At 39.1% G+C, this 12,701-nt stretch overlaps 1 protein-coding gene across 1 annotated transcript in view; it reads right to left on the minus strand.

Annotated features, from left to right (window-relative positions):
• The window catches only part of LRRC1 (leucine rich repeat containing 1), a 112,208-nt gene that overhangs the window by 9,674 nt on the left and 89,833 nt on the right, over positions 1 to 12,701 (minus strand). The window contains exons 9-10 of the mRNA XM_039532289.1: positions 12,516 to 12,634; positions 8,521 to 8,604 (exon numbers count right to left, since the gene is read on the minus strand). Of these exons, the coding sequence (XP_039388223.1) occupies positions 8,521 to 8,604; positions 12,516 to 12,634 (203 nt within the window). The remainder of the gene's footprint in view (positions 1 to 8,520; positions 8,605 to 12,515; positions 12,635 to 12,701) is intronic.

The following is a 12,701-nucleotide window of genomic DNA, read 5'->3' on the forward strand; positions in this document are numbered from 1 at the left end:
AAATAATGTTCTGATCATATGCATTTTACCCACTATTTCCTTTCTTCTTGGTAAACAAAAGGGTTTAACATATTGGATTAAAAAACCCTATCCAAAAACAAACAAAACAAACATCCTTCGCCTTCATCTACGTTTACATATATTTTCATGGAAGAATGCAGTATTTAACTACACTAGAAATTGGCATTTAAAGCATAAGCAAAAGTTTTAAAATTACAATTCTTCTGCTAATTACTTTATTTCACCACCTCTTTGCAGCATCAAGTGACCACTCACTCAAATTCTTAATTAAGTTGTCTTGACAAATTCACAGCATATAAGGTGCCATTTAGAAAAAAAAACAAATCTATTCAGTGTCTAATTGGTGCGTCTAATATGAGGAGCTGTGAGGACAACAGCTACAGTTAGTGAATGTTAGATGAGCTGGCAAGTGATGACTCACCATACACAAAGTGGTTGTTTTTCTATGAATGAAGTTTAAGTAATTCAATCTTGGGAGCATGAGGATCTGAACAATTTTGCCAGACAAACAGAAAAAGCCATGCAGCCCTGTTGGGATACCCCAGTAAGCTGGAAATTTCTATACTTTGACAATGAAAAATGTGCAGTGGAGCCAGCTGGTTTGAGTCATCATGCATTTAAAGCAGTTAAATGAGAGGTAATAGAGCAACTGTGGACTGAATAATATTTAAAAGGTTACAAGTTTACCTGACTCAATTTTCCAAGCAGCTAACAATTAAGAAAACACAAGAGACATTCATTTGATTTATTCTTCATCGTCTGTACTGAATGGACCGCACTATACTAAAAATGGAGACAAAACATAAATCCCATCTCCCCTAAAGACTGCCAAAATTCACGTGGTTGCTGCTGCCTTCAATTACTTTATCATGAACCATTCATCAGAACATGGTCTAATAAGAGTTATGATTTAACTCACAAGTCCAGACCATTTGCATTTCATAAGAAAAAATTACACAGACAAAATACTGGAAGCTGTTTATGAAACTATGTTCTTCCATGGGGGAGACGGTGTATATTGAACAATTAATGTTAGGGGAAGACTGTATGACAGGATGAATGAGTCATTTGGAAGATAAATATTTGCTACTATGTCAAGAAAAGAATGCATCCACCCAGCATTGTAGGAAGACTCCAGGACCAAAACACAAAGCCGTTGAGGCAGACTGCATGTACTAAATAGCATACTGAAAGAAAAATATGCCACTGTGCCCACTATGAAGTAATGCAATACCAGAACACTGTACTTTACTTGGCTGCCCGTCATTAATTGACGAAGAGCCAGGGACTCAGGCCAGGCTTTTTTGTTGGTTTGGCAACATCTATTATGTACAATTTCAAACACATATTTAAACCATTACACATATGCTAAATATACAACAGTTCAGCCCTCATTCCACAAAGTGTTTAAGCACATACTTAACTTTAAACATGGACTTAATTGATTTTAATGGGACTACTCATCTGAGGAAAGTGCACACTTCAGTACTCTGTTGAATTGGGGTCGCTTAAAGCAAGGACTTTTTTTTAAAAAAAACTGTCTTTACTAAACTATACACCATGGAAAATGCGGATACTTTAAAACTGGTTGTGTATATCCTACACACAACTAAACGTAACATAAGAAAATATATGTTAGTACTATAAAAACAAGTTTCTAGGTCAACAGACTTGCATAACAGCCACCTTATATCGCTTGTCTGTTTCCCTTTAAAAATTAAAAACAAAAAACAAAATAAAATCAACCCAGCTGGAAAGATAGCAATTTTTAAGGTTGAATTACATATGTTTAAAATAAGATACCAGAGCCTTAAGATTGATAGCTCTGCAGCCTACATCTGATAATTGTAAGAAAATTAAGTGTTTAGGATTTAGAAAAAAAATGACATACAAATAATGCACGCTCGTTCTGTACATTAAAATGCAAGTGTTCCAGAAAATACACTGCATTGGATAACATGGAAACTCTTCACTTGGCTTTTTTGGTTTTCTGAAATCTGACTGGTCTTCCAGCAGTAACTATTCTTCCTTTATCTCACTGTGGATGACCTTTAAACCTCAGCCATGGGTGATTCTTTCTACTTCCATGGTTTCAGCTCTCATCTCTATGCTGATAATTCATCTTGGCCCACCACTGATCTTTCCATGTCTGCCCAACATCTTCTACCAGATATTTCACCATTTATTAAAAGCTTAACATGATTAAAGCAGAGCTCTATCTTTTCCCACAAAATTCTCCCACTCTTCCTCCTTTCCCAGTCAGTCAATACCACCATCCTTCGTCTCACAACTTGGGGATTATCTACAACTTTTATCTCACTCTCAACGTATGTCCATGTTTTGCCGTGTCTTCCTCCACAAGAACGTTCTCTCACCCATGCCCTGATCATTTCCAGTCTTGATTCTTGCAGCCTCTCACTTACTTGACAACCATTTCACCCACTAACAATCCATCCCATGTACAGCCACACCACTTCCTCTTTTGACTTTTCATGTCTCCAGTGGCTTCCCTATTGCAACATGGACTCGGATTTTATCCTTTAAGGCCCTGCATCACTCACTCTTCCTTGTTCATTTACTTAATCTTTTTTGTGCTACTCCTCTGCAAATTTTGCAAACCTCAAGCCTCCATTTGTCTGCTTCTTCTCCTCCCCGGCAACTTGGAATGCTCTTCTTGAACTGGTCTGCAAAGCCATTACCCTCTCCTCATTTAAATACGTCCTGGAGGCTCACTTCTTTTCTTATGAACAATACAGCAGGAGTAAATTATAGTCGTATCAGTTGGCACAATTTAAAAAGAGATGGAACTAACATGTCGTAACTCTTAGTACCTTTGTTACTTTGCTTGAAGTGTATTGCCTCTAAGTGACTGTAAACTCTTTGAGGTGGTGCTGCAGTATCTACTGAATCTTTTAAAGGAACCAAGGAAATCTGGTAGCTGCTTGAACCACTAACCAAATGGAGACAATCCTATTGCACTTCAAGATTTAATATAGTTCATCAGTGTAAGAAAACTATAATTTAACTGTTAATGTTATCATATCTTTTATTGACTACTCATTACATTAAGTATAGAATTAGTTACTTGTCTGTTATGTTTTTCCCCTAATGTGTTCCAAGTATTTGTATTACTCTCAAAAACTGGTTTTTCTCATTTAAAAAAATCATTTTGAACATCACAAAATTATTATTTTAGTAGGAAAGATCACAGCTATATTTAGATATTCAGAACATTTCAAATTTTTACACACATCTATTTAGAGTGACACAACCAGAAATTTGACTTAAACACACAGAAGTAAGTCAGGGTTTGTCTTGAACCCCAGCCCAAGCACAAGAGTCCCTCTGATAACAAGAAGAAAATACATTTAAGGTTCAAGAAGTTGCCTGATTAACATTAATAGAGCTGTGACTGAAGGTCTCAGTGGATTATGAAAAACCTCAATATGTGAAAGAGGCTCATCTGTTTCAGTAGCTCTACATTCCTGCTGCACAGTGTGGTGAGGAGAAAATTGGTGGAGAAAACTATGGCAGAGAAGCGTTTCAAAGCAGCTTTCCCCCCATCCTTCCATTCTGACACTTTATTTCCCCCTCTCCCCTGAAGGTATCCATGTGGGAAGAAATGGACGGGGCAAGGGTGAGAGAACGCATATGAAGCAGTTCGTTTCCCTGCCCCAAGACTGAAGATATAATGCAGGAATTCTGCTAATACTGACTCAATGGTATCATGCTGCATGCTGAGACTCTCCTCCTGAGAGACAGTACACCAGGGACAGTCATCTAAGGGCGGCATGGACTCTAGTGCTGCCATGGCTGGGAAAGGGTAGTGGGCTGAAGAACAGTGCAAGAGGAAAAGGTGGGCTTCCTCTACATGACTTGACTCCAATTACAGATTCTGACATGGTGCTGCCCTGGCCTCAGCTTCCCCCAAATTCAGTTTACCTCTTGCCAGTCTCATGAATTCCGGGTGGCTGCGGTTGAAGGGTTAAACTCTACAATTCTAGTTTACGAAATAAAGAAACTATTGAAACTGAATGATGTAAAACTAAAGGCCTTAAAGTAAACACACATAACTGCTACCCAAACAAATCCACAGATTCACACCAGAGGTTTTACTTGGTTAGTTATTATTATAGTTGTCTGGAAAATAGGAATCTCTTCCCACAAAAAGATTCATGTTTTTGGAACAAATGTTAATCCCAAACTAGAGTGGAAAAGTTAAAACTGATAAATATTTCAAGGGAAGAGATTTTAAAAAAAACCACACTATTTAGGGAGACTGAACAGAATTTTCCAGCTTCCCAGTGAAACTGACATGAGCCTTCCAGCCTGGCTGCCTGAGATTCCAGCACACTCAGCCTCCCACTTCCCCTCACAGCTGTAGGAGCCAGAGAGCCCAATGCTCAGCTTCTACAGCAGCTGGCTGGCTGGGAGAAGGCAGAAAGAGAAACTGACAAGAGCCTTCAAAGTGGGCAACAGGTAAACTATCATTTTGATTTCTCACCTCAAGGTCAAAACTGAAGTTTTCCCAGGAAAAATATTGATTTTGCAAACCGGGTATTTTCAGTCAGATAGACGATCATTCCAACAACAAAAATTTGAATTTATTATGGAAGATAGTTCTCGGTGTCAGATTTCTGCACATGATGCAGGCTCATTAATGAGCACATAATTACACAATTTAGGATACTTTAAAGTATCCTAAACAAGTGGTTCAGCATACTAGTTTCACTCATGTTCTAACCGCAGCATGGGATTTAGGATTAGAGGAAGTCACCAAGCAGGTCTTTCAAGTTTAAAGGAATAAACCATTTGCGATAATGGACAAGTTTAAACACATTCAGCTCTTCCTCAAGTCAGAGTTTTGCCACTAGCTTCAATGACAGCAGAATCATCTTCAAAATACAGATATTGAATACATGACTTGTCAAGTGACTTGAGTATCTGGCAGCCATTCAATCGTTAACATTTTCACATTCTGAATTGCCATCAGGTTCAGAAGAACCTTTGAACCAGAAAACATCTACGGAATTATTATGCTAAAGGTTCAGAATAATCTTGAACCGTGTATTGAATTATGTAATAAGGTGTCAATGTTACCTTACTATAGTAGGGAAAGACTGGTTTTACAAGTGTGTAAGTACATAAATACTTTTTGACAGGTTTACCCAAACCCCATGCCTAAAATAAAAGTTTAAAAAACTACAATTCATAGTACTGTCAGAGCAATACATTTCATTAGAACAGACATACAATTTCTGACATCACAGGTGTAAGTTATCTCTCTGCTTCAGGAAGAAATTCTAAGGGGCCGGGAAGGGACGAGGGAAGAACACGTGTGTTTAGCAGCTCACACTCGACTATTGACATTTAAAGGTCAGAGACCATCATCTTCCCGATGCCATCCCAACAGCCATCTTGAGTTCAATACACAGAGGGAACAAGTCACCAATGGCAGTTTTTGAAGTGAACATTCAGACCTCCTCTGTATCAAAATCAGCTTGAGATGAGAATGGGAAAGTGGTAATGTACAATCTCACTACTAAGTAGTCACAAGCAGGATATTTCCCTCCTCTTACCCACATGCGTGAATGAAAAGGTCTTCAATATTTGTAACAACATTGTTTTGTTCAGCAGGGAAGTGGATGCTGAATCTTCCAGCAAAAGACCAAGCGAATCTCCTCCATGATAAGATTCATCACTGGAGTCACAATCAACTTTATCAGTATCCCTGAAGCCACTCCTGAGCCTGGGTTGTTTGCATGGCCACATACTGCATATGCCATACCACCTACTAGGCTGTTCAGACTACTTTTTTCTTTTAGAATTGTAGAGCATAGGAATCTCCATTCATTCCCTCCTCACTTCCCTCCCCTTGTCCCCCCCCACACACTTTTACATCATGAATTTGTGCCACAAATAAGAAAAAACACTTAAGTTTTGCATAAAGCTAGTGTTTGTGGTTAAGATGGGTACTACACTAAGGGAACTGAACTGTTTGTTACCAAGCACATATAGCATGAGCAGCACAGCAAGCTTCTCCACATGACCACACTAGTGTTCCATAAGTCTTTCTGTGGGGGAGTGGAATACAAAAAGGTTTTCATGTTGGTCTGTCTAAGCACAAAGAACTGAGACAGCCACAGATGCTAATTCACAGCAGTTAGGTGGTGGTTTCTGTGACATGTTATTTATGAAAGCAAGTGAAGCAAATGCTTCCACATGGATACAAGAGTATAACTTATTTTCCATTTGCTACCATTACCAACTCTGAATTCAAACCACTGACTTCGAGGTGAAAGGCTATAATAGCAATCTGTAAGAAGAAAGTAACAGACTGCATTTCCTGAAGGGCTAGCAAAACATGAATGAAGCTAATGCACTTCCTTACATTAATGTTCCAGAGCATTTTGTTAGTGGTGAAGACACAGATATAAGATTAAAGCTTATCGTTCTGATTATAGTGAGCACTAAAACAACACACACAAAAATCTCTGAAAGCTTTAGATAAAAACGCTAATCAAATGCACACTGCTTTGTAAAGGTGACTATTAAGGGGTTACACATTTTGTAGCCTCTGTAGGCTGAATGCACTGTGCACCCCAAGATCTCATTTCCTTCCTCCATCCCCACCCTTGTTCCCTGCATGCCACCCTCCCATCCCGGTCTATTTCAAGGACTCCCTGCAACTCCTTCCACTCCCATCCCATCTGCCACTGCCAGGGGGCTGTGTATGCCCCATTCTCCTCCCAGGCAGGGACACAGTATGGTCTACCCATGACATTCATCCCTTCCCTCCTTGACCTCCCTGATGGCATTTCCCACTATGCCCAGGTCTATGTGTGGCTCCCTCATTCCCCCTAGCCAGGTCTAGCATTGTCTCACCCCAATCCAGGGTCTGTGGTCCCCCCTCTTCCACACACCATCTCTGTTTCTCTTGACTCCACACCCATGTGGCTCAGTTTCCCTCCCACCCCAGGTCCCTGGCTTCCCTCATCACCACTACTCCCATCTTGTGGGTCCCTGATTTGCCTCCCCATCATCAAATTCACTTCCCCTCCCCCACTTACCTCAGGATCCCTGCCTGCCTCCTCCCCCCAACTTCTCCCCCTGCTCCAACTTCCTCATCCACTCCAGGTCTCTGCTTCCATCACCACCACAGTCCCACCCTGGCTGCTTCCCAGGCCCTCAATCCAGATTGTTCTTCCCCTCGCCCAGTCCCTACTCCTCCCCTCCCTTCTTCCCCCAATAAATTCTCCCTGTAAGGCTCTTATTTCTGGTAGTTCGGAGTACAATCCCCCTGCAGCAAGCTTAGCTATTACCTCTGATATGGGTAGGCAGGAGCAGGGGGCAGCAAAGAGATTGCTCTGCCTGCAGCACCAGACAATCTGAGCGCTCTGATTTTCCTCTGAATCAGGCTTTTCTAATAGTCTAATTTGCACCAAAAAACAAACAAAAAACAAAGAAACAAACAAAAGGGTTCTGCCCATTGATAGCTAGAACATTCCCTGACATTTTTGGAACTGATCAGATGCAGCGTTCCAAAGTTATGTTACAAACGGACATGCATTCCGAGTTGAGTGTAGCATCTTGGTTTGCTTGGCCAATTATCTACAGATAGGGAAACTGAGGCAGAAGGCAGCATTAAATTACATAGCGATGGGGGGGTGTGTGGGGGAGAATTAACACACTGAATCAGTAGCACAGATGGCATTAGAATCCAGGCCTCTTAACTCTCTGTCCCATGCTTCGGTGACATCACACTGGCTTTCCCTATTGCACTCCCTTGCCTAACCCAGAAATACCAACTTTTCAAGTTTTTACTGATGAACTAGACCAACTTCTCAGACCACCATTACATTTAATCCTAGTCTACCTTTGTGTTGCTTCATACACTGCTTAAGATGAGCAAGAAGCCCCAGTGATCACAGCTATAAAACTAGGGTATTGCTAAGCTGAGTATTACACAGATCACTGGCTGTTTAATGACACAATTAGCCTGTAGAGACTTTCATAAAACAAAGATCCCAAAATTGCAGCACCCCAAATAATTTCTTCTCTCATATATCCGCCACTCATGTGCTTTCTAGCCACAACTTTAAAGATCAGGATTTCTTGTGGTATCGTCATTCTACCTGCAGAAAAAATTACACAATGGTTCAAGTGCACTGAGTTATAACCAGACCTTAAAAACCTGTCTTCAAGTAGTGCTGGGTCTGACATGTACAATCAGATATCAGTTTATAAGAAACTATTTAGGTCTTGGACCTCTTGTTCCATTATGCCGGCCACTCACTAGCAATCAAACCACTTCTATTTTTGTCAAGGCCTCTGCAATCCAATAGATAGAGCCTTGGTCATAGCCTGTTAGGTAGGAATATTTTCTAGTAATTCACATAGAACAAAAGCTGCTTATTACTTCCTACGAGCAGCTATATTCACAATTTTTATTTGTAACGGACTATCTATAATCATAATGGTTAAGTGCACATGACATACCTCTTTGGGCAAAGACATTAATTTGTTTCTGTCGGCATTCAAATTGTTCAGCTTCTTTAGTTTTCCAATGCTCTTCGGCAATTTCTGTTTCAATATAAAGTGACACATGAACAAGCTTTCTATGATCACAGTGTCAAAACAAAAACTTTACCTCACTTTGAATAGGATCCAGGAGAGTTTACATATAAGGGACTAATTCTATTCATAGTCACAGCTGTGCAACTCCACTGATTTCAGTGGAGTTCCAGGGTTGTAACTGAGGGCAGAATTGGCCTGTTGCTTGTTTCAGCTTCTAACCAAACTGCACTCCTTATGTTAGCTTTGTACTAAATGACCATATTCACAAGGTAAAAGATACATTATTTAAGTGTCCTTTTGAAGGCAGTTTTGAAGAAGCAGAAAAACAAATAAGTTCCCACTGTAACTACGGGCTTATTTACACCACGCAGCTTTTAGCAACAAGGCTGTGTCGACGCAGCCTTGTTGCTAAAAGTCAGCACATGTACACACTCTCTGTCGGCACTTTTGCCGACAAAATACTTCCAGCCCTGCGAGCAGCTTTAACTTTGTTGGGAGGAGAGCGCTCCTGCTGACAAAGCCGTGTTCACACTGCCACTTGCATTGGCAAAACTTTTGTCTTTCGGGGGGGACTTTTTTAAGTACCCATGAAAAACAAAAGTTTAGTTGACAACTTCACAGTGTAGACATACCCTAAACCTCAGATTTTATTTTCATTCAATACGTGTAGCATTAAATGACTGGCTGAAACAACTGATTAACACAGCAGGGAGTAACACAAAGAGCAACCACACAGCAGTGGGGCCTGCAATTTGACTCCACTATTATTTATCAAGATATGCACAGCAGTAGTTGGCATCAAAGGGGAGCTTTGTCTACACGGGAAGCTATTCCCAATTTAAATTCATGTGTGGATGCTCTACTCTGAAATAAAAGCATCAGCACACCAAATTAAATCAGGAACAGTTAATTCATTTTAAAATCACACTCTTATCTTATTCCAATGGAATGTTCATGTGTAGACAAACCCAAAGTAAAAGCTTCTTACACAACGAGCTCTCCAATTTTCTTATTAATCATGAAAGACTTTAAAATGAATACGTATGTGAATAAATCTTCCCTTCATGTCAAGTCAGAACCTTCGGTGGTTAGAGGTAAAAGACTGGGGAATCTGTTTAGCTAGATACAGTATAAGTTCTGGCTGCCACTTTCAAATATCATCTACTTCACCTTTCTGAGACTCAGTATGAATTCTCATTTGGGACACTGTGACACGGACAAAGATATTAGGTTATTTCTTGTATTTACACAGGCTCCTGTGCCATCTCCTTCTGGATTACACGTGCTCAGTTGAGCTTGTTGGGGCAAAGCCAAATTTCCTCCTTCTATCCTACACACAGCAGATAAATAATTCTTGTTATTATCTAAAAGAATACCGATCATTTCACCTATCCAAAAAGTTGCAGGCAGGGAAGCAAGCCCCTATTACTAAACTACTCGGGTTATTCCTTGCAGTTCAATAAACTCTGCTAACTCAAGTAAAAGATGTCTATAATAGGGTTGTGAAGAGATTAAAAAAATTAAGCTCGATTAATCACACTGTTAAACAATAATAGAATATCCTTTATTTAAATATTTTTGGATGTTTTCTACGTTTTCAAATATACTGATTTCAATTACAACACAGAATACAAAGTGTACGGTGCTCACTTTATATTTTTGATTACATGTATTTGCACTGTAAAAACAAAAGAAATAGTATTTTTCAATTCACCTCATACAAGTACTGTAATGCAATCTCTTTATCATGAAAGTTGAACTTACAAATGTAGAATTATGTACAAAAAAATTGCATTAAAAATAAAACAAACAATGTAAAATTTTAGACCCTGCAACTCCACTCAGTCCTACTTCTTGGTCAGCCAATCGCGAAGACAAACAAGTATGTTTACATTTGCAGGAGATAATGCTGCCTGCATCTTGTTTACAACGTCACCTGAAAGTGAAAACAGGCATTCACATGGCACTGTTGTAGCCGGCGTCACAAGATATTTACATGCCAGATGCGCTAAAGATTCGTATGTCCTTCATGCTGCAACCATCATTCCAGAGGACACGCGTCCATGCTGATGACGGATTCTGCTTGATAACAATCCAAAGCATGTTCATTTTCATCATCTGAGTCAGATGCCACTGCCAGAAGGTTGATTTTCTTTTTTTGGTAGTTCAGATTCTATAGTTTCTGTATTGGAGTGCTGCTTTTTTAAGACTTCTGAAAGCATGCTCCAGACCTTGTCCCTCTCAGATTTTGGAAAGCACTTCAGATTCTTAAACCTTGGGTCGAGTGCTTTTGCTATCTTTAGAAATCTCACACTGGTACCTTCTTTGTGTTCTGTGAAATCTGCAGTGAAAGTGTTCTTAAAATGAACAACAACAAGTGCTGTGTCATCATCCGAGACTGCTATAACATGAAAAATATGGCAGAATGCAGATAAAACAGAGCAGGGGACATACAATTCTCCCCCAAGGAGTTCAGTCACAAATTTAATTAATGCATTATTTTTTTAACGAGTGGCATCAGCATGGAATCATGTCCTCTAGACTGGTGGCCGAAGCATGAAGGGCACACGAATGTTTAGCATATCTGGCACGTAAATACTTTAGTAGCTGGCATTACAAGGTGTCATTCAACTGCCTAGTCTCACTTTCTGGTGACACTGTAAATAAGAAGAGGGCAGCATTATCTCCTGTAAATGTAAAAAAACTTGTTTGTCTTAGCAATTGGCTGAACGAGAAGTAAGAGTGTTTTGTTTCTGAGTGCAGTTATGTAACAAAAAAAAATCTACATTTGTAAGTTGCACTTTCACAATAAAGAGATTGCACTGCAGTATTTGTAGGAGGTGAACTGAAAAATACTATTTCTTTTGTATATCATTTTTACAGTGCAAATATTTGTAATAAAAAATAATATACACTTTGATTTCAGTTACAACACAGAATACGATATATATTAAAATGTAGAAAAACATCCAAAATATTTAATAAATTTCAACTGGTGTTCTATTGTTTAACAGCATGATTAAAACTGAAATTAATCGCAATTAATTTTTTAAGTTAATTGTGTGAGTTAACTGTGATTGACAGCCCTAGTATATAATTTTAGATTAAGTTAGCAAATCACAAGTTAAAGTGAAGCTCTACTTCAAAATATGGACCATGTAAAAATGGTACCTTGTTACTCAGCATTGTTGCTCAGTCATCGGTGCTTACAGTTCATACCATGGTCAAGAACAGAGTAAAAAGACCGAGGATAGTCACATCTGTTGACTTTGATAAATAAGTTTTTACTCATTAGTATTGCAGAGCCAAAATAGCTAAAACTGAACAGGGTTCCACTCTGCTTTTTGCATCAATAGAACTGTGAACTAAAATCTAATTGCAGAGCCAAGTTCTGCCTTTAGTTTCACCTGTGCAACATGAATAAGTGTCGGGGTGGGGGGTTGTTGTTGATATTGATTCACATATTCAAAACAATCTAAATTGATTTTTCGCTCAAAAGTTGAGTCTACAGGTCTTGCCATTAGGGGAAGAAAATCTTTTATACTTGTAAACAGAGCATACCTTCCATAAGAGTCAATAAGACAAACCTGTAACTCCATAATGCCATTCCCTCATATAATCACTTGCAGAAAAACAGTTATTTAAAAATGAGAACTTTGATTTACCAATTTTATATTATGGCAAGTTCCTCTTGAATGTATTGTCTTTTAAATATACAGAATATATTCTATATGGAAACAATACCACGACTGTTGTAACAACCATGCATTTACTTAAAGCAAACTCCACTGTATTGTACTTAGCAGTAACTATAATAGGAGGAGAAATAAAATAAAGGCATTACAATCAAAATGAATCAGTGCATAGCAGCAGGCCTAATTACTGCCAGCTATTTGAGCAGTGAAGACCGTACTCACCAGCAGCTGGTTTTCTGTTAGAACTAGTTCAGTAAGGCTTTCACAGTCTCCTATTGCTTCTGTCAAGTGAACAAGTTTGTTCTGATCAACCTTCAAGATAGACAGCTTCTTCAAATTTCCTATAAATAGAGGAGAACCATTAAGTTTGGTGGTTGGCTTTAACTATATCCGCATCAGATGTTCCCT

The sequence above is a fragment of the Mauremys reevesii genome, linkage group 3, assembly GCF_016161935.1.
Source record: "Mauremys reevesii isolate NIE-2019 linkage group 3, ASM1616193v1, whole genome shotgun sequence".
NCBI classification, from domain to species: Eukaryota; Metazoa; Chordata; order Testudines; family Geoemydidae; genus Mauremys; species Mauremys reevesii.